At 42.0% G+C, this 23833-nt stretch overlaps 1 protein-coding gene across 1 annotated transcript in view; it reads right to left on the reverse strand.

The window, feature by feature from the left end:
* slc22a13b (solute carrier family 22 member 13b) overlaps positions 1-23833 on the reverse strand; it is a 63464-nt gene that overhangs the window by 7380 nt on the left and 32251 nt on the right. The window contains exon 6 of the mRNA XM_045702862.2: positions 4419-4513. Within this exon, the coding sequence (XP_045558818.1) occupies positions 4419-4513 (95 nt within the window). The remainder of the gene's footprint in view (positions 1-4418; positions 4514-23833) is intronic.

The following is a 23833-nucleotide window of genomic DNA, read 5'->3' on the forward strand; positions in this document are numbered from 1 at the left end:
GTCTGGCATCTTCCCCAATATTTGGAACCAAGAACTGATCACCCCAATTCACAAAAGTGGAGACAAATTTGAACCCAATAACTACCATTTTCGCCCGCCACATCCTTTTCAAAGTGGGTCTCCCGAGTGGCGCAGCAGTCTAAGGCACTGCATCTCAGTGCTAGAGGCATCACTACAGACACTGGTTCGATTCCAGGCTGTATCACAACCGGCTGTGACAGGGAGTCCCATAGGGTGGCACACAATTGGCCCAGCGTCGTCCGGGGTAGGCCGTCATTGTAAATAATAATTTGTTCTTGTCTACTTAAATACATTTTAAATATATATATTATTTTGAAGTAGCCCAATTGTAAATAAGAATTTGTTCTTAACTGACTTGCCTAGTTAAATAAAGGTTAAATATACACTGCTCAAAAAAATAAAGGGAACACTTAAACAACACAATGTAACTCCAAGTCAATCACACTTCTGTGAAATCAAACTGTCCACTTAGGAAGCAACACTGATTGACAATACATTTCACATGCTGTTGTGCAAATGGAATAGACAACAGGTGGAAATTATAGGCAATTAGCAAGACACCCCCAATAAAGGAGTGGTTCTGTAGGTGGGGACCACAGACCACTTCTCAGTTCCTATGCTTCCTGGCTGATGTTTTGGTCACATTTGAATGCTGGCGGTGCTTTCACTCTAGTGGTAGAATGAGACTGAGTCTACAACCCACACAAGTGGCTCAGGTAGTGCAGCTCATCCAGGATGGCACATCAATGCGAGCTGTGGCAAGAAGGTTTGCTGTGTCTGTCAGCGTAGTGTCCAGAGCATGGAGGCGCTACCAGGAGACAGGCCAGTACATCAGGAGACGTGGAGGAGGCCGTAGGAGGGCAACAACCCAGCAGCAGGACCGCTACCTCCGCCTTTGTGCAAGGAGGAGCAGGAAAAGCAATGCCAGAGCCCTGCAAAATGACCTCCAGCAGGCCACAAATGTGCATGTGTCTGCTCAAACGGTCAGAAACAGACTCCATGAGGGTGGTATGAGGGCCCGACATCCACAGGTGGGGGTTGTGCTTACAGTCCAACACCGTGCAGGACGTTTGGCATTTGCCAGAGAACACCAAGATGGGCAAATTCGCCACTGGCGCCCTGTGCTCTTCACAGATGAAAGCAGGTTCACACTGAGCACATGTGACAGACGTGACAGAGTCTGGAGACGCCGTGGAGAACGTTCTGCTGCCTGCAACATCCTCCAGCATGACCGGTTTGGCGGTGGGTCAGTCATGGTGTGGGGTGGCATTTCTTTGGGGGGCCGCACAGCCCTCCATGTGCTCGCGAGAGGTAGCCTGACTGCCATTAGGTACTGAGATGAGATCCTCAGACACCTTGTGAGACCATATGCTGGTGCGGTTGGCCCTGGGTTCCTCCTAATGCAAGACAATGCTAGACCTCATGTGGCTGGAGTGTGTCAGCAGTTCCTGCAAGAGGATGGCATTGATGCTATGGACTGGCCCGCCCGTTCCCCAGACCTGAATCCAATTGAGCACATCTGGGACATCATGTCTCGCTCCATCCACCAACGCCACGTTGCACCACAGACTGTCCAGGAGTTGGCGGATGCTTTAGTCCAGGTCTGGGAGGAGATCCCTCAGGAGACCATCCGCCACCTCATCAGGAGCATGCCCAGGCGTTGTAGGGAGGTCATACAGGCACGTGTAGGCCACACACACTACTGAGCCTCATTTTGACTTGTTTTAAGGACATTACATCAAAGTTGGATCAGCCTGTAGTGTGGTTTTCCACTTTAATTTTGAGTGTGACTCCAAATCCAGACCTCCATGGGTTGATAAATTGGATTTCCATTGATTATTTTTGTGTGATTTTGTTGTCAGCACATTCAACTATGTAAAGAAAAAAGTATTTAATAAGATTATTTCTTTCATTCTGTCACGATTCCCACCGACGGTGGCGCCCCCTCCTGCTCGGGTGGCGCTCGGCGGTCGTCGTCACCGGCCTATTAGCTGCCACTGATTCCCTTTTTGGTTTTCCCTTCTTTTTGGTTTTGTGCACCTGTGTTTAGTTTGGTTAATTAGCGGGGCTATTTATGTTATCTGGTCCGCTTCCGTGTTGTGCGGGATTATTTAGATTGTGACGGCTCATGTTCGTGTCGGCGCTATTTTACGCCGTGTGTATTTTCTCCCCTGTGTTTGGGAGTATTTTGTTTGATGAGTGAGTGTACATTAAATACGCCACTACCCTGTGCTCGCTGCTTCCTGTGCCTCATTCCTTCACCACGACTGCCAATCCGTTACACATTCAGATCTAGGATGTGTTGTTTAAGTGTTCCCTTTATTTTTTTGAGCAGTATATATTTGTAAAGAAAAGCCCAATTAGTAGCTACCTAGCTAATCAAAATATCTGGTTGGATTTATTGATTAAACTCAGCTTGAATACCAACATATAGCTAGCTATCTACAGTAGCCTTGGTTTGATCGCATACACTTCTTATGACTGGCAACATGGTGCAAGCAGCTGCGATGATGCCGAGCAACCAAGTTGCTCGAACTGGTGTTAGAACTCTGAGCTTTGGCTAAAAAATATGTTAGTGTTCTCAGATAAGCTACAAAAAGGTAGCACATCATTGGTTCTCAATGGACAGAAGTGAGAGCGGTAAATTATAAACCTTTGTATTTTTTTTTACCCCTTTTTCTCGCCAATTTCGTGGTATTCAATTGGTAGTTACAGTCTTGTCCCAAATCTGCACCTCCTCTACGGACTCGGGAGAGGCGATTGTCGAGTGCCGTGCATCCTCCGAAACACAACCCTGCCAAGCCGCACTGCTTGTTTACACAATGCCCTCATAACCCAGAAACCAGCCGCAATGTGTCGGAGGAAACACCGTACACCTGGCGACCTGTTCAGCATGCACTGCGCCCGGCCCACCACAGGAGTCGCTAGTGCGCGATGGGACAAGAACATCCCTTCTGGCCAAACCCTCCCCTAACCCGGACGATGCTGGGCAAACTGTGCTCAGCCCCATGAGTCTCCCGGTCGCGGCCGGCTGAAACAGAGCCTGGACTCAAACCAGGATCTCTAGTGGCACAGCTCGCACTGCGATAGAGTGCCTTAGACCACTGCACTATTCGGGAGACCCTGAGTGATAAATTATACATTTAATCAAAACTGTTGCTCCTACAAACTTATTCAGTCCGAAAGGTGGCAAGGAGCTAGGTCTGGGAAAATGTTTATTTTTTCCTAATAATGCTAGTGACCCTTTTAAAAATCCAGAATATGGTTCTCGATGATGGCTCAAAACAAGAGGCGGGGAGTGTTTTGTGTATCTCCAATCAAGGTTATTTGCTACATTTTCATCAACTTTGGTGTCATATTGGCTTAGATATGATGGGAGGTTTTAATTTAACATTAAGCTTCAATCAAAGCCTACTAATAATCAAATTATTGCCAATTTAACAGTGGTGTAAAGTACTTAAGAAAATTTTAAAGTACTAATTAAGAAGTTTTTTTGGGGGAAACTGTACATTTACTACCAATATTTCAGACTACTTTACTGTTTATATTTCAGACTACTTTACTGTTTATATTTTAGACTACTTTTACTCCACTACATTCCTTTTATAATTTTTGGGGCTTTTTTTCTCCCCAATTGGTAGTTACAGTCTTGTCCCATTGCTGCAACTCTTTTACGGACTTGGGAGAGGCGAAGGTCGAGAGCCGTGCATCCTCCGAAACACCATCCTGCCAAGCCGCACTGCTTCTTGACACGCTGCTCGCTTAACCTGCAAGCGAGCTGCACCAATGTGTCGGAGGAAACACCGTCCAGCTGGCGACCATAGGCAGCTTGCAGGCTCCTGGCCCATCACAAGGAGTCACTAGAGCGCGATGGGAGAAGAAAATCCCGGCCGGCCAAACCCTCCCCTAATACGGACAACGCCGGACGGCTGGCTGGATCGAAATCAGTGCGATGCAGTGCTTTAGACTGCAGCACCTTTCGGGAGGCCCACTCCACTACATTCCTAAAGAAAATATGTACTATTTACTCCCATACATTTTTTATGAAACCCAAAAGTACTGACTACATTTCGCTCATGCAGGACAGCAATATCCTCCAATTCACTCACGTATCAATTTAACGCGGTGTCATCCCTACTGCCTCTGATTTTGTGGACTCACGTAAAAAATAAATGCTATATATCAAACTCCTTACGTTAAATTTACGGACAGACAGGGTCACACTCCAACATTCAGATATCATTTACAGTATTATTTTCACTCAAGTATGAAAATTCAGTACTTTTGGATTGAGTGTCAGTCATGCCATTGTAATTTGAATATGGTCAATCGTGGGTAGTTACTGTAAACATTGATCGAACAGATAGAGAGGGTGCCACAAACAGTCTCATACTGACCAGATATAGGAGAGAATGAGAGCCCGTTTTCTCAGGTAGGGGATTCTGAAGAGGTCCAACATATTGCCTGTCTTGGTCGAGCCCTCCTCCTCCAGCTGCAGAGGAAGATGAAATCAAATCAAATTTGATTAATCACATGCGCCAAATACAACAGGTGTAGTAGACCTCACAGTGAAATGCTGAATACAACAGGTGTAGTAGACCTCACAGTGAAATGCTGAATACAACAGGTGTAGTAGACCTCACAGTGAAATGCTGAATACAACAGGTGTAGTAGACCTCACAGTGAAATGCTGAATACAACAGGTGTAGTAGACCTCACAGTGAAATGCTGAATACAACAGGTGTAGTAGACCTCACAGTGAAATGCTGAATACAACAGGTGTAGTAGACCTCACAGTGAAATGCTGAATACAACAGGTGTAGTAGACCTCACAGTGAAATGCTGAATACAACAGGTGTAGTAGACCTCACAGTGAAATGCTGAATACAACAGGTGTAGTAGACCTCACAGTGAAATGCTGAATACAACAGGTGTAGTAGACCTCACAGTGAAATGCTTACTTATGGGTGTCGTAGGGTAGAGACCAAGACGCAGCGGGAAAATGTACACTCATCTTCTTTTTTTATTTGGTGAATAAGGAAAACGCATACACCATATACAAAACTTAAAACGAACTTGACAGTCTCGTCAGGCACAACAGCTAAACAAGAAACAATCTCCCACAAAACCCCATGAAAAACACATACCTATTTATAGGACCTTCAATCAGAGGCAACGATAACCAGCTGCCTCCAATTGAAGGTCCAACCCCAATAACCTAAACATAGAACTACAAAAACTAGAATGAACATAGAAATATACTACCATAGAACAATGACTAACAAACCCCGGACTAATAAATCAAATACCCCTCTATATAAACACATACACAAAACACACCCTGAACCACATAAAACAAACACCCCCTGCCACGTCCTGACCAAACTACAATAACAAATAACCCCTTTACTGGTCAGGACGTGACAACTTACGAACCCCTAACCAAGCAGTTTCAAAAAATACAGATAAGAATAAGAGATAAAAGTAACAAGTAATTAAAGAGCAGCAGTAAAAAAATATCTATATATACAGCGGGGTGCCTGTACAGAGTCAATGTTTTTTATTTATTTATTTAATTTCACCTTTATTTAACCAGGTATTTATATATATATATATATATAACCCTAACTCTTTATTTAACCAGGTAGGCCAGTTGAGAACAAGTTCTCATTTACAACTGCGACCTGGCCAAGATAAAGCAAAGCAGTTCGACACAAACAACAACACAGAGTTACACATGGAATAAACAAACCTACAGTCAATAATACAATAGAATGATCTGTATACAGTGGGTGCAAATGAAGTAAGGAGGTAAGGCAATAAATAGGCCAATAGTGGCGAAGTAATTACAATTTAGCAATTTACACTGGAGTGATATATATGCAGATGAGGACGTGCAAGTAGAAATACTGGTGTGCAAAAGAGCAGAAAAGCAAAGACAAATATGGGGATGAGGTAGTTGGTTGGATGGGCTATTTACAGATGGGCAGTGTACAACTGCAGCGATCGGTAAGCTGCTCTGACAGGTGACTCTTAAAGTTAGTGTGGGAGAGAGGGAGAGTCTCCAACTTCAGTGATTTTTGTAATTCATTCCAGTCATTGGCAGCAGAGAACTGTAAGGAAAGGCGGCCAAAGGAGGAATTGGCTTTGGGGATGACCAGTGTGATATACCTGCTGGAGCGCGTGCTATGGGTGGGTGTTGCTATGGTGACCAGTGAGCTAAGATAAGGCGGGGCTTTACCTAGCAAAGACTTATAGATGACCTGGAGCCAGTGGGTTTGGCGACGAATATGTAGCTAGGACCAGCCAACGAGAGCATACAGGTCGCAGTGGTGGGTAGTATATGGGGATTTGGTGACAAAACGGATGGCACTGTGATAGACTGCATCCAATTTGCTGAGTAGAGTGTTGGAGGCTATTTTGTAAATGACATCGCCGAAGTCAAGGATCGGTAGGATAGTCAGTTTTACGAGGGTGTGTTTGGCAGCAGGAGGGAAGGAGTCTTTGCTGCGAAAGAGGAAGCAGATTCTAGATATAACTTTGGATTGGAGATGCTTAATGTGAGTATGGAAGGAGAGTTTCCAGTCTAGCCAGATACCGAGCCAGACACATGTGCGGGGGAACCAGTTAGTTGAGGTAGTATGTACATGTAGGTAGAGTTAATTAAAGTGACTATGCATAGATGACAACAGAGAGCGTCAGTGGTGTGGAGGGGGGGGGGGGGGCAATGTGAATAGTCTGGGTAGCCATTTGACTAGATGTTCAGGAGTCTTATGGCTTGGGGGTAGAAGCTGTTTAGAAGCCTCTTGGACCTAGACTTGGCACTCCGGTACCGCTTGCCATGTGGTAGCAGAGAGAACAGTCTATGACTGGGGTGGCTGGAGTAATTGACCATTTTTAGGGCCTTCCTCTGACACCGCCTGGTATAGAGGTCCTGGATAGCAGGAAGCTTGGCCCCAGTCATGTACTGGGCCGATCTCACTACCCTCTGTAGTGCCTTGCGGTCGGAGGCCAAGCAGTTGCCATACCAGGCAGTGACGCAACCAGTCAGGATGCTCTCGATGGTGCAGCTGTAGAACCTTTTGAGGATTTGAGGACCCATGCCAAATCTTTTCAGTCCCCTGAGGTGGAATAGGTTTTGTCATGACTGCTTCACAACTGATACCACAGATAAAAAGTTAGGAGGAGGAGATACAGTAGAGGTAGGAGGAGGAGGTAAAGTAAAGTTAGGAGGAGGAGATACAGTAGAGTTAGGAGGAGGAAGTACAGTAGAGTTAGGAGGAGGAGGTACAGTAGAGTTAGGAGGAGGAGGTAAAGTAAAGTTAGGAGGAGGAGATACAGTAGAGTTAGTAGGAGGAGGTACAGTAGAGTTAGGAGGAGGAAATACAGTAGAGTTAGGAGGAGGAGGTACAGTAGAGTTAGGAGGAGGAGGTACAGTAGCGTTAGGAGGAGGAGGTAGTACAGTAGAGTTAGGAGGAGGAGGTACAGTAGAGTTAGGAGGAGGAGGAGATACAGTAGAGTTCGGAGGAGGAGGAGGTACAGTAGAGTTAGGAGGAGGAGGAGGTACAGTAGAGTTAGGAGGAGGAGGTACAGTAGAGTTAGGAGGAGGAGGAGGTACAGTAGAGTTAGGAGGAGGAGGAGGTACAGTAGAGTTAGGAGGAGGAGGAGGTACAGTAGAGTTAGGAGGAGGAGGAGGTACAGTAGAGTTAGGAGGAGGAGGAGATACAGTAGAGTTAGGAGGAGGAGGAGGTACAGTAGAGTTAGGAGGAGGAGGAGGTACAGTAGAGTTAGGAGGAGGAGGAGGTACAGTAGAGTTAGGAGGAGGAGGAGGTACAGTAGAGTTAGGAGGGGGAGATACAGTAGAGTTAGGAGGGGGAGATACAGTAGAGTTAGGAGGAGGAGATACAGTAGAGTTAGGAGGAGGAGGTACAGTAGAGTTAGGAGGAGGAGATACAGTAGAGTTAGGAGGAACAGTAGAGTTAGGAGGAGGAGGTACAGTAGAGTTAGGAGGTACAGTAGAGTTAGGAGGTACAGTAGAGTTAGGAGGAGGAGGTACAATAGAGTTAGGAGGAGGAGGTACAGTAGAGTTAGGAGGAGGAGGTACAGTAGAGTTAGGAGGAGGAGATACAGTAGAGTTAGGAGGAGGAGGTACAGTAGAGTTAGGAGGAGGAGGTACAGTAGAGTTAGGAGGAGGAGATACAGTAGAGTTAGGAGGAGGAGGTACAGTAGAGTTAGGAGGAGGAGGAGGTACAGTAGAGTTAGGAGGAGGAGGAGGTACAGTAGAGTTAGGAGGAGGAGGAGGTACAGTAGAGTTAGGAGGAGGAGGAGGTACAGTAGAGTTAGGAGGAGGAGGAGGTACAGTAGAGTTAGGAGGAGGAGGAGGTACAGTAGAGTTAGGAGGAGGAGATACAGTAGAGTTAGGAGGAGGAGATACAGTAGAGTTAGGAGGAGGAGGAGGAGGTACAGTAGAGTTAGGAGGAGGTGGTACAGTAGAGTTAGGAGGAGGAGGTACAGAAGAGTTAGGAGGGGGAGATACAGTAAAGTTAGGAGGAGGAGATACAGTAGAGTTAGGAGGAGGAAGTACAGTAGAGTTAGGAGGAGGAGGTACAGTAGAGTTAGGAGGAGGAGGTAAAGTAAAGTTAGGAGGAGGAGATACAGTAGAGTTAGTAGGAGGAGGTACAGTAGAGTTAGGAGGAGGAGATAAAGTAGAGTTAGGAGGAGGAGATACAGTAGAGTTAGGAGGAGGAGGTACAGTAGAGTTAGGAGGAGGAGATACAGTAGAGTTAGGAGGAACAGTAGAGTTAGGAGGAGGAGGTACAGTAGAGTTAGGAGGTACAGTAGAGTTAGGACGTACAGTAGAGTTAGGAGGAGGAGGTACAGTAGAGTTAGGAGGAGGAGGTACAGTAGAGTTAGGAGGAGGAGGTACAGTAGAGTTAGGAGGAGGAGGAGATACAGTAGAGTTAGGAGGAGGAGGAGATACAGTAGAGTTAGGAGGAGGAGGTACAGTAGAGTTAGGAGGAGGAGATACAGTAGAGTTAGGAGGAGGAGGTACAGTAGAGTTAGGAGGAGGAGGAGATACAGTAGAGTTAGGAGGAGGAGGAGATACAGTAGATGAAGGAGAGGAGACAGGTTAAAGCATGTACATACTACCTCGATTGGGCCGACCAACCAGTGTTCCCGGACATTGGCTAACCGGGCTATCTGCATAGTGTCCCACCCACCACCCGCCAACCCCTCTTTTACACTACTGCTACTCTCTGTTCATCATTACATTTACATTTAAGTCATTTAGCAGACGCTCTTATCCAGAGCGACTTACAAAATGGTGCATTCACCTTATGATATCCAGTGGAACAACCACTTTACAATAGTGCATCTAAATCTTTTAAGGGGGGGGGGGGGGGGGGGGTTAGAAGGATTACTTTATCCTATCCTAGGTATTCCTTAAAGAGGTGGGGTTTCAGGTGTCTCCGGAAGGTGGTGATTGACTCCGCTGTCCTGGCGTCGTGAGGGAGCTTGTTCCACCATTGGGGTGCCAGAGCAGCGAACAGTTTTGACTGGGCTGAGCGGGAACTGTGCTTCCTCAGAGGTAGGGGGGCCAGCAGGCCAGTGGTGGATGAACGCAGTGCCCTTGTTTGGGTGTAGGGCCTGATCAGAGCCTGAAGGTATGGAGGTGCCGTTCCCTTCACAGCTCCGTAGGCAATCACCATGGTCTTGTAGCGGATGCGAGCTTCAACTGGAAGCCAGTGGAGAGAGCGGAGGAGCGGGGTGACGTGAGAGAACTTGGGAAGGTTGAACACCAGACGGGCTGCGGCGTTCTGGATGAGTTGTAGGGGTTTAATGGCACAGACAGGGAGCCCAGCCAACAGCGAGTTGCAGTAATCCAGACGGGAGATGACAAGTGCCTGGATTAGGACCTGCGCCGCTTCCTGTGTGAGGCAGGGTCGTACTCTGCGAATGTTGTAGAGCATGAACCTACAGGATCGGGTCACCGCCTTGATGTTAGTGGAGAACGACAGGGTGTTGTCCAGGATCACGCCAAGGTTCTTAGCACTCTGGGAGGAGGACACAAGGGAGTTGTCGACCGTGATGGCGAGATCATGGAAGGGGCAGTCCTTCCCCGGGAGGAAGAGCAGCTCCGTCTTGCCGAGGTTCAGCTTGAGCTGGTGATCCGTCATCCACACTGATATGTCTGACAGACATGCAGAGATGCGATTCGCCGCCTGGTTATCAGAAGGGGGAAAGGAGAAGATTAATTGTGTGTCGTCTGCATAGCAATGATAGGAGAGACCATGTGAGGATATGACAGAGCCAAGTGACTTGGTGTATAGCGAGAATAGGAGAGGGCCTAGAACAGAGCCCTGGGGGACACCAGTGGTGAGAGCGCATGGTGCGGAGACAGATTCTCGCCACGCCACCTGGTAGGAGCGACCTGTCAGGTAGGATGCAATCCAAGCGTGGGCCGCGCCGGAGATGCCCAACTCGGAGAGGGTGGAGAGGAGGATCTGATGGTTCACAGTATCAAAGGCAGCAGATAGGTCTAGAAGGATGAGAGCAGAGGAGAGAGAGTTAGCTTTAGCAGTGCGGAGAGCCTCCGTGACACAGAGAAGAGCAGTCTCAGTTGAATGCCCAGTCTTGAAACCTGACTGATTAGGATCAAGAATGTCATTCTGAGAGAGATAGCAGGAGAGCTGGCCAAGGACGGCACGTTCAAGAGTTTTGGAGAGAAAAGAAAGAAGGGATACTGGTCTGTAGTTGTTGACATCGGAGGGATCGAGTGTAGGTTTTTTCAGAAGGGGTGCAACTCTCGCTCTCTTGAAGACGGAAGGGACGTAGCCAGCGGTCAAGGATGAGTTGATGAGCGAGGTGAGGAAGGGGAGAAGGTCTCCGGAAATGGTCTGGAGAAGAGAGGAGGGGATAGGGTCAAGTGGGCAGGTTGTTGGGCGGCCGGCCGTCACAAGACGCGAGATTTCATCTGGAGAGAGAGGGGAGAAAGAGGTCAAAGCACAGGGTAGGGCAGTGTGAGCAGGACCAGCGGTGTCGTTTGACTTAGCAAACGAGGATCGGATATCGTCAACCTTCTTTTCAAAATGGTTGACGAAGTCATCCGCAGAGAGGGAGGAGGGGGGGGGGAGGGGGAGGAGGATTCAGGAGGGAGGAGAAGGTAGCAAAGAGCTTCCTAGGGTTAGAGGCAGATGCTTGGAATTTAGAGTGGTAGAAAGTGGCTTTAGCAGCAGAGACAGAAGAGGAGAATGTAGAGAGGAGTGAGTGAAAGGATGCCAGGTCCGCAGGGAGGCGAGTTTTCCTCCATTTCCGCTCGGCTGCCCGGAGCCTTGTTCTGTGAGCTCGTAGTGAGTCGTCGAGCCACGGAGCAGGAGGGGAGGACCGAGCCGGCCTGGAGGATAGGGGACAGAGAAAATCAAAGGATGCAGAAAGGGAGGAGAGGAGGGTTGAGGAGGCAGAATCAGGAGATAGGTTGGAGAAGGTTTGAGCAGAGGGAAGAGATGATAGGATGGAAGAGGAGAGAGTAGCGGGAGAGAGAGAGCGAAGGTTGGGACGGCGCAATACCATCCGAGTAGGGGCAGAGTGAGAAGTGTTGGATGAGAGCAAGAGGGAAAAGGATACAAGGTAGTGGTCGGAGATTTGGAGGGGAGTTGCAATGAGATTAGTGGAAGAACAGCATCTAGTAAAGATGAGGTCAAGCGTATTGCCTGCCTTGTGAGTAGGGGGGGAAGGTGAGAGGGTGAGGTCAAAAGAGGAGAGGAGTGGAAAGAAGGAGGCAGAGAGGAATGAGTCAAAGGTAGACGTGGGGAGGTTAAAGTCACCCAGAACTGTGAGAGGTGAGCCATCCTCAGGAAAGGAACTTATCAAGGCGTCAAGCTCATTGATGAACTCTCCAAGGGAACCTGGAGGGCGATAAATGATAAGGATGTTAAGCTTGAAAGGGCTGGTAACTGTGACAGCATGGAATTCAAATGAGGAGATAGACAGATGGGTCAGGGGAGAAAGCGAGAATGTCCACTTGGGAGAGATGAGGATTCCAGTGCCACTACCCCGCTGGCTCGATGCTCTAGGGGTATGCGAGAACACGTGGGCAGACGAAGAGAGAGCAGTAGGAGTAGCAGTGTTATCTGTGGTAATCCATGTTTCCGTCAGCGCCAGGAAGTCTAGGGACTGGAGGGTAGCATAGGCTGAGATGAACTCAGCCTTGTTGGCTGCAGACCGGCAGTTCCAGAGGCTGCCGGAGACCTGGAACTCCACGTGGGTCGTGCGCGCTGGGACCACCAGGTTAGAGTGGCAACGGCCACGCGGTGTGAAGCGTTTGTATGGCCTGTGCAGAGAGGAGAGAACAGGCATAGACAGACACATAGTTGACAAGCTACAGAAGTGTTGTTTCTTGTATTATTGTCTCCTGTGTCTTTAGAGAACTGTTTCACTTTGATATCCTTTTTCTTCTGTCCTGATTTTCTCTTTCTTTTCTTCTGTTAACTAGATATTCTTTGTTGTTCTTCGTTAGCTAGCTAGCTTCTTCCAAAAGAGTCCCTAGCAACTGCTTAGCAACTGGTAAACAATTCAGCTTGCTAAGATAACTACAATTTTATGAAAAATAGTTATTTTCAAAAGCCTATCTTCTTTGTTTGTTGCTTGTTTTTTCTCCTATTCAGTATTGCAGTTTTCTTTTGCTTTTTTCCGATGTACTTCACTCTAAAAACCATGTAAATTTCAATATTTGTAGGAGCTCATTTTTCAGCTGCTGCTGCTCAAATTGGAGTTCCGGAATCATATATGCATAGTCACTTTAACCACATCTACATGTACATACTACCTCAATCAGCCTGACTAACCGGTGTCTGTATGTAGCCTCGCTACTTTTATAGCCTCTCTACTGTAATTAGCCTCTCTACTGTATATAGCCTCTCTACTGTATATAGCCTCTACTGTATACAGCCTCTACTCTATATAGCCTTTCTACTGTATATAGCCCCTCTACTGTATATAGCCTCTCTACTGTATATAGCCCCTCTACTGTATATAGCCTCTCTACTGTATATAACCTCTCTACTGTATATAACCTCTCTACTGTATATAACCTCTCTACTGTATATAGCCTCTCTACTGTATATAGCCTCTACTGTATGTAGCCTCTCTACTGTATATAGCCTCTCTACTGTATATAGCCTCTCTACTGTATATAGCCTCTCTACTGTATATAGCCTCTCTACTGTATATAGCCTCTACTGTATTTAGCCTCTCTACTGTATATAGCCTCTCTACTGTATATAGCCTCTCTACTGTATATAGCCTCTCTACTGTATATAGCCTCTACTGTATTTAGCCTCTCTACTGTATATAGCCTCTCTACTGTATATAGCCTCTACTGTATATAGCCTCTCTACTGTATATAGCCTCTCTACTGTATATAGCCTCTCTACTGTATATAGCCTCTCTACTGTATATAGCCTCTCTACTGTATATAGCCTCTCTACTGTTATTTTTACTGTTGTTTTTTATTTACTTACCTATTGTTCACCTAATACCTTTTTTGCACTGTTGGTTAGAGCCTGTAAGTAAGCATTTCACTGTGAGGTCTACTACACCTGTTGTATTCAGCATTTCACTGTGAGGTCTACTACACCTGTTGTATTCAGCATTTCACTGTAAGGTCTACACCTGTTGTATTCAGCATTTCACTGTAAGGTCTACACCTGTTGTATTCAGCACACGTGACAAATAAACTTTGATTTGATTTGAAGACCAACTCATTGTAAAGCACTATGACCATGAACTGACAAAGGACACCTGGGACTTGATTCCTCCCTGGCATTATTGTGAAGACACACAACACAATTGAGTCTTCAGTTCCAAATTACACCAGTAGAGGTCATTCGTTACATAAATGATAGCAAAAGTATGATTTTTGGTGATTTGATATGATAGTATGATAGTGATGATAACCTGCTGGATGTTAGTATGATAGTGATGATAATAACCTGCTGGATGTTAGTATGATAGTGATAATAACCTGCTGGATGTTAGTATGATAGTGATGATAACCTGCTGGATGTTAGTATGATAGTGATGATAATAACCTGCTGGATGTTAGTATGATAGTGATAATAACCTGCTGGATGTTAGTATGATAGTGATAATAACCTGCTGGATGTTAGTATGATAGTGATGATAATAACCTGCTGGATGTTAGTATGATAGTGATGATAATAACCTGCTGGATGTTAGTATGATAGTGATGATAATAACCTGCTGGATGTTAGTATGATAGTGATAATAACCTGCTGGATGTTAGTATGATAGTGATGATAACCTGCTGGATGTTAGTATGATAGTGATGATAATAACCTGCTGGATGTTAGTATGATAGTGATAATAACCTGCTGGATGTTAGTATGATAGTGATGATAATAACCTGCTGGATGTTAGTATGATAGTGATGATAATAACCTGCTGGATGTTAGTATGATAGTGATAATAACCTGCTGGATGTTAGTATGATAGTGATGATAATAACCTGCTGGATGATAGTATGATAGTGATAATAACCTGCTGGATGTTAGTATGATAGTGATGATAATAACCTGCTGGATGTTAGTATGATAGTGATAATAACCTGCTGGATGTTAGTATGATAGTGATAATAACCTGCGGGATGTTAGTATGATAGTGATGATAATAACCTGCTGGATGTTAGTATGATAGTGATAATAACCTGCTGGATGTTAGTATGATAGTGATGATAACCTGCTGGACGTTAGTATGATAGTGATAATAATAACCTGCTGGATGTTAGTATGATAGTGATAATAACCTGCTGGATGTTAGTATGATAGTGATGATAACCTGCTGGATGTTAGTATGATAGTGATAATAACCTGCTGGATGTTAGTATGATAGTGATGATAATAACCTGCTGGATGTTAGTATGATAGTGATGATAATAACCTGCTGGATGTTAGTATGATAGTGATAATAACCTGCTGGATGTTAGTATGATAGTGATGATAATAACCTGCTGGATGTTAGTATGATAGTGATGATAATAACCTGCTGGATGTTAGTATGATAGTGATAATAACCTGCTGGATGTTAGTATGATAGTGATGATAATAACCTGCTGGATGTTAGTATGATAGTGATGATAATAACCTGCTGGATGTTAGTATGATAGTGATAATAACCTGCTGGATGTTAGTATGATAGTGATGATAATAACCTGCTGGATGTTAGTATGATAGTGATAATAACCTGCTGGATGTTAGTATGATAGTGATGATAATAACCTGCTGGATGTTAGTATGATAGTGATGATAATAACCTGCTGGATGTTAGTATGATAGTGATAATAACCTGCTGGATGTTAGTATGATAGTGATAATAACCTGCTGGATGATAGTATGATAGTGATAATAACCTGCTGGATGTTAGTATGATAGTGATGATAATAACCTGCTGGATGTTAGTATGATAGTGATAATAACCTGCTGGATGTTAGTATGATAGTGATGATAACCTGCTGGATGTTAGTATGATAGTGATGATAATAACCTGCTGGATGTTAGTATGATAGTGATGATAATAACCTGCTGGATGTTAGTATGATAGTGATGATAACCTGCTGGATGTTAGTATGATAGTGATGATAATAACCTGCTGGATGTTAGTATGATAGTGATGATAATAACCTGCTGGATGTTAGTATGATAGTGATAATAATAACCTGCTGGATGTTAGTATGATAGTGATGATAACCTGCTGGATGTTAGTATGATAGTGATAATAACCTGCTGGATGTTAGTATGATAGTGACGATAATAACCTGCTGGATGTTAGTATGATAGTGATGATGATAACCTGCTGGATGTTAGTATGATAGTGATGATAATAACCTGCTGGATGTTAGTATGATAGTGATAATAACCTGCTGGATGTTAGTATGATAGTGATAATAACCTGCTGGATGTTAGTATGATAGTGACGATAATAACCTGCTGGATGTTAGTATGATAGTGATGATAATAACCTGCTGGATGTTAGTATGATAGTGATGATAATAACCTGCTGGATGTTAGTATGATAGTGATAATAACCTGCTGGATGTTAGTATGATAGTGACGATAATAACCTGCTGGATGTTAGTATGATAGTGATGATAATAACCTGCTGGATGTTAGTATGATAGTGATGATAATAACCTGCTGGATGTTAGTATGATAGTGATAATAACCTGCTGGATGTTAGTATGATAGTGATGATAACCTGCTGGATGTTAGTATGATAGTGATGATAACCTGCTGGATGTTAGTATGATAGTGATAATAACCTGCTGGATGTTAGTATGATAGTGATAATAACCTGCTGGATGTTAGTATGATAGTGATGATAATAACCTGCTGGATGTTAGTATGATAGTGATAATAACCTGCTGGATGTTATTATGATAGTGATGATAACCTGCTGGATGTTAGTATGATAGTGATGATAATAACCTGCTGGATGTTAGTATGATAGTGATAATAACCTGCTGGACGTTAGTATGATAGTGATGATAATAACCTGCTGGATGTTAGTATGATAGTGATGATAATAACCTGCTGGATGTTAGTATGATAGTGATAATAACCTGCTGGATGTTAGTATGATAGTGATAATAACCTGCTGGATGTTAGTATGATAGTGATAATAACCTGCTGGATGTTATTATGATAGTGATGATAACCTGCTGGATGTTAGTATGATAGTGATGATAATAACCTGCTGGATGTTAGTATGATAGTGATAATAACCTGCTGGACGTTAGTATGATAGTGATAATAACCTGCTGGATGTTAGTATGATAGTGATGATAATAACCTGCTGGATGTTAGTATGATAGTGATGATAATAACCTGCTGGATGTTAGTATGATAGTGATAATAACCTGATGGATGTTAGTATGATAGTGATAATAACCTGCTGGATGTTAGTATGATAGTGATGATAATAACCTGCTGGATGTTAGTATGATAGTGATGATAATAACCTGCTGGATGTTAGTATGATAGCGATGATAATAACCTGCTGGATGTTAGTATGATAGTGATGATAATAACCTGCTGGATGTTAGTATGATAATGATGATAACCTGCTGGATGTTAGTATGATAGTGATAATAACCTGCTGGATGTTAGTATGATAGTGATGATAACCTGCTGGATGTTAGTATGATAGTGATAATAACCTGCTGGATGTTAGTATGATAGTGATAATAACCTGCTGGATGTTAGTATGATAGTGATAATAACCTGCTGGATGTTAGTATGATAGTGATGATAACCTGCTGGATGTTAGTATGATAGTGATAATAACCTGCTGGATGTTAGTATGATAGTGATGATAATAACCTGCTGGATGTTAGTATGATAGTGATGATAACCTGCTGGATGTTAGTATGATAGTGATGATAATAACCTGCTGGATGTTAGTATGATAGTGATAATAACCTGCTGGATGTTAGTATGATAGTGATGATAACCTGCTGGATGTTAGTATGATAGTGATAATAACCTGCTGGATGTTAGTATGATAGTGATAATAACCTGCTGGATGTTGGTATGATAGTGATGATAATAACCTGCTGGATGTTAGTATGATAGTGATGATAATAACCTGCTGGATGTTAGTATGATAGTGATGATAATAACCTGCTGGATGTTAGTATGATAGTGATGATAACCTGCTGGATGTTAGTATGATAGTGATGATAACCTGCTGGATGTTAGTATGATAGTGATGATAATAACCTGCTGGATGTTAGTATGATAGTGATAATAACCTGCTGGATGTTAGTATGATAGTGATGATAATAACCTGCTGGATGTTAGTATGATAGTGATAATAACCTGCTGGATGTTAGTATGATAGTGATGATAACCTGCTGGATGTTAGTATGATAGTGATGATAATAACCTGCTGGATGTTAGTATGATAGTGATGATAATAACCTGCTGGATGTTAGTATGATAGTGATGATAACCTGCTGGATGTTAGTATGATAGTGATGATAATAACCTGCTGGATGTTAGTATGATAGTGATAATAACCTGCTGGATGTTAGTATGATAGTGATAATAATAACCTGCTGGATGTTAGTATGATAGTGATGATGATAACCTGCTGGATGTTAGTATGATAGTGATGATAATAACCTGCTGGATGTTAGTATGATAGTGATAATAACCTGCTGGATGTTAGTATGATAGTGATGATAACCTGCTGGATGTTAGTATGATAGTGATAATAACCTGCTGGATGTTAGTATGATAGTGATGATAACCTGCTGGATGTTAGTATGATAGTGATAATAACCTGCTGGATGTTAGTATGATAGTGATGATAATAACCTGCTGGATGTTAGTATGATAGTGATGATAACCTGCTGGATGTTAGTATGATAGTGATAATAACCTGCTGGATGTTAGTATGATAGTGATAATAATAACCTGCTGGATGTTAGTATGATAGTGATGATAACCTGCTGGATGTTAGTATGATAGTGATGATAATAACCTGCTGGATGTTAGTATGATAGTGATAATAATAACCTGCTGGATGTTAGTATGATAGTGATGATAATAACCTGCTGGATGTTAGTATGATAGTGATGATAATAACCTGCTGGATGTTAGTATGATAGTGATGATAATAACCTGCTGGATGTTAGTATGATAGTGATAATAATAACCTGCTGGATGTTAGTATGATAGTGATGATAATAACCTGCTGGATGTTAGTATGATAGTGATGATAATAACCTGCTGGATGTTAGTATGATAGTGATAATAACCTGCTGGATGTTAGTATGATAGTGATGATAATAACCTGCTGGATGTTAGTATGATAGTGATAATAACCTGCTGGATGTTAGTATGATAGTGATGATAACCTGCTGGATGTTAGTATGATAGTGATAATAACCTGCTGGATGTTAGTATGATAGTGATGATAATAACCTGCTGGATGTTAGTATGATAGTGATGATAACCTGCTGGATGTTAGTATGATAGTGATGATAATAACCTGCTGGATGTTAGTATGATAGTGATAATAACCTGCTGGATGTTAGTATGATAGTGATGATAATAACCTGCTGGATGTTAGTATGATAGTGATAATAACCTGCTGGATGTTAGTATGATAGTGATGATAATAACCTGCTGGATGTTAGTATGATAGTGATGATAACCTGCTGGATGTTAGTATGATAGTGATGATAACCTGCTGGATGTTAGTATGATAGTGATGATAACCTGCTGGATGTTAGTATGATAGTGATGATAATAACCTGCTGGATGTTAGTATGATAGTGATGATGATAACCTGCTGGATGTTAGTATGATAGTGATAATAACCTGCTGGATGTTAGTATGATAGTGATGATAACCTGCTGGATGTTAGTATGATAGTGATGATAATAACCTGCTGGATGTTAGTATGATAGTGATAATAACCTGCTGGATGTTAGTATGATAGTGATGATAATAACCTGCTGGATGTTAGTATGATAGTGATGATAATAACCTGCTGGATGTTAGTATGATAGTGATGATAACCTGCTGGATGTTAGTATGATAGTGATGATAACCTGCTGGATGTTAGTATGATAGTGATGATAACCTGCTGGATGTTAGTATGATAGCTATAATAACCTGCTGGATGTTAGTATGATAGTGATGATAATAACCTGCTGGATGTTAGTATGATAGTGATGATAACCTGCTGGATGTTAGTATGATAGTGATGATAATAACCTGCTGGATGTTAGTATGATAGTGATAATAACCTGCTGGATGTTAGTATGATAGTGATGATAATAACCTGCTGGATGTTAGTATGATAGTGATAATAACCTGCTGGATGTTAGTATGATAGTGATGATAATAACCTGCTGGATGTTAGTATGATAGTGATGATAACCTGCTGGATGTTAGTATGATAGTGATGATAACCTGCTGGATGTTAGTATGATAGTGATGATAACCTGCTGGATGTTAGTATGATAGTGATGATAATAACCTGCTGGATGTTAGTATGATAGTGATGATGATAACCTGCTGGATGTTAGTATGATAGTGATAATAACCTGCTGGATGTTAGTATGATAGTGATGATAACCTGCTGGATGTTAGTATGATAGTGATGATAATAACCTGCTGGATGTTAGTATGATAGTGATGATAATAACCTGCTGGATGTTAGTATGATAGTGATGATAATAACCTGCTGGATGTTAGTATGATAGTGATGATAATAACCTGCTGGATGTTAGTATGATAGTGATGATAACCTGCTGGATGTTAGTATGATAGTGATGATAACCTGCTGGATGTTAGTATGATAGTGATGATAATAACCTGCTGGATGTTAGTATGATAGTGATGATAACCTGCTGGATGTTAGTATGATAGTGATGATAATAACCTGCTGGATGTTAGTATGATAGTGATGATAACCTGCTGGATGTTAGTATGATAGTGATGATAATAACCTGCTGGATGTTAGTATGATAGTGATGATAATAACCTGCTGGATGTTAGTATGATAGTGATAATAACCTGCTGGATGTTAGTATGATAGTGATGATAATAACCTGCTGGATGTTAGTATGATAGTGATGATAATAACCTGCTGGATGTTAGTATGATAGTGATAATAACCTGCTGGATGTTAGTATGATAGTGATAATAACCTGCTGGATGTTAGTATGATAGTGATGATAACCTGCTGGATGTTAGTATGATAGTGATAATAACCTGCTGGATGTTAGTATGATAGTGATGATAACCTGCTGGATGTTAGTATGATAGTGATAATAACCTGCTGGATGTTAGTATGATAGTGATGATAATAACCTGCTGGATGTTAGTATGATAGTGATGATAATAACCTGCTGGATGTTAGTATGATAGTGATGATAACCTGCTGGATGTTAGTATGATAGTGATAATAACCTGCTGGATGTTAGTATGATAGTGATGATAACCTGCTGGATGTTAGTATGATAGTGATAATAACCTGCTGGATGTTAGTATGATAGTGATGATAATAACCTGCTGGATGTTAGTATGATAGTGATAATAACCTGCTGGATGTTAGTATGATAGTGATGATAATAACCTGCTGGATGTTAGTATGATAGTGATAATAACCTGCTGGATGTTAGTATGATAGTGATAATAACCTGCTGGATGTTAGTATGATAGTGATGATAACCTGCTGGATGTTAGTATGATAGTGATAATAACCTGCTGGATGTTAGTATGATAGTGATGATAATAACCTGCTGGATGTTAGTATGATAGTGATGATAACCTGCTGGATGTTAGTATGATAGTGATGATAATAACCTGCTGGATGTTAGTATGATAGTGATGATAATAACCTGCTGGATGTTAGTATGATAGTGATGATAACCTGCTGGATGTTAGTATGATAGTGATAATAACCTGCTGGATGTTAGTATGATAGTGATGATAACCTGCTGGATGTTAGTATGATAGTGATGATAATAACCTGCTGGATGTTAGTATGATAGTGATAATAACCTGCTGGATGTTAGTATGATAGTGATGATAATAACCTGCTGGATGTTAGTATGATAGTGATGATAACCTGCTGGATGTTAGTATGATAGTGATTATAATAACCTGCTGGATGTTAGTATGATAGTGATGATAATAACCTGCTGGATGTTAGTATGATAGTGATGATAATAGCCTGCTGGATGTTAGTATGATAGTGATGATAATAACCTGCTGGATGTTAGTATGATAGTGATGATAACCTGCTGGATGTTAGTATGATAGTGATGATAACCTGCTGGATGTTAGTATGATAGTGATAATAACCTGCTGGATGTTAGTATGATAGTGATGATAACCTGCTGGATGTTAGTATGATAGTGATAATAACCTGCTGGATGTTAGTATGATAGTGATGATAACCTGCTGGATGTTAGTATGATAGTGATAATAACCTGCTGGATGTTAGTATGATAGTGATGATAACCTGCTGGATGTTAGTATGATAGTGATAATAACCTGCTGGATGTTAGTATGATAGTGATGATAATAACCTGCTGGATGTTAGTATGATAGTGATAATAACCTGCTGGATGTTAGTATGATAGTGATGATAACCTGCTGGATGTTAGTATGATAGTGATAATAACCTGCTGGATGTTAGTATGATAGTGATGATAATAACCTGCTGGATGTTAGTATGATAGTGATGATAACCTGCTGGACGTTAGTATGATAGTGATGATAATAACCTGCTGGACGTTAGTATGATAGTGATAATAACCTGCTGGATGTTAGTATGATAGTGATGATAATAACCTGCTGGATGTTAGTATGATAGTGATGATAATAACCTGCTGGATGTTAGTATGATAGTGATAATAACCTGCTGGATGTTAGTATGATAGTGATGATAATAACCTGCTGGATGTTAGTATGATAGTGATGATAATAACCTGCTGGATGTTAGTATGATAGTGATGATAATAACCTGCTGGATGTTAGTATGATAGTGATGATAATAACCTGCTGGATGTTAGTATGATAGTGATGATAATAACCTGCTGGATGTTAGTATGATAGTGATAATAACCTGCTGGATGTTAGTATGATAGTGATGATAATAACCTGCTGGATGTTAGTATGATAGTGATGATAACCTGCTGGATGTTAGTATGATAGTGATGATAATAACCTGCTGGATGTTAGTATGATAGTGATGATAATAACCTGCTGGATGTTAGTATGATAGTGATGATAATAACCTGCTGGATGTTAGTATGATAGTGATGATAATAACCTGCTGGATGTTAGTATGATAGTGATGATAACCTGCTGGATGTTAGTATGATAGTGATGATAATAACCTGCTGGATGTTAGTATGATAGTGATAATAACCTGCTGGATGTTAGTATGATAGTGATGATAATAACCTGCTGGATGTTAGTATGATAGTGATGATAACCTGCTGGATGTTAGTATGATAGTGATGATAATAACCTGCTGGATGTTAGTATGATAGTGATGATAATAACCTGCTGGATGTTAGTATGATAGTGATGATATAACCTGCTGGATGTTAGTATGATAGTGATGATAACCTGCTGGATGTTAGTATGATAGTGATGATAACCTGCTGGATGTTAGTATGATAGTGATGATAATAACCTGCTGGATGTTAGTATGATAGTGATGATAATAACCTGCTGGATGTTAGTATGATAGTGATAATAACCTGCTGGATGTTAGTATGATAGTGATAATAACCTGCTGGATGTTAGTATGACAGTGATGATAACCTACTGGATGTTAGTATGATAGTGATGATAACCTGCTGGATGTTAGTATGATAGTGATAATAACCTGCTGGATGTTAGTATGATAGTGATGATAATAACCTGCTGGATGTTAGTATGATAGTGATAATAACCTGCTGGATGTTAGTATGATAGTGATGATAATAACCTGCTGGATGTTAGTATGATAGTGATGATAATAACCTGCTGGATGTTAGTATGATAGTGATAATAACCTGCTGGATGTTAGTATGATAGTGATAATAACCTGCTGGATGTTAGTATGATAGTGATAATAACCTGCTGGATGTTAGTATGATAGTGATAATAACCTGCTGGATGTTAGTATGATAGTGATAATAACCTGCTGGATGTTAGTATGATAGTGATGATAATAACCTGCTGGATGTTAGTATGATAGTGATGATAATCCTGCTGGATGT

Source organism: Salmo salar, chromosome 19 (genome assembly GCF_965601325.2).
Source record: "Salmo salar chromosome 19, fSalSal1, whole genome shotgun sequence".
Lineage (NCBI taxonomy): Eukaryota > Metazoa > Chordata > Actinopteri > Salmoniformes > Salmonidae > Salmo > Salmo salar.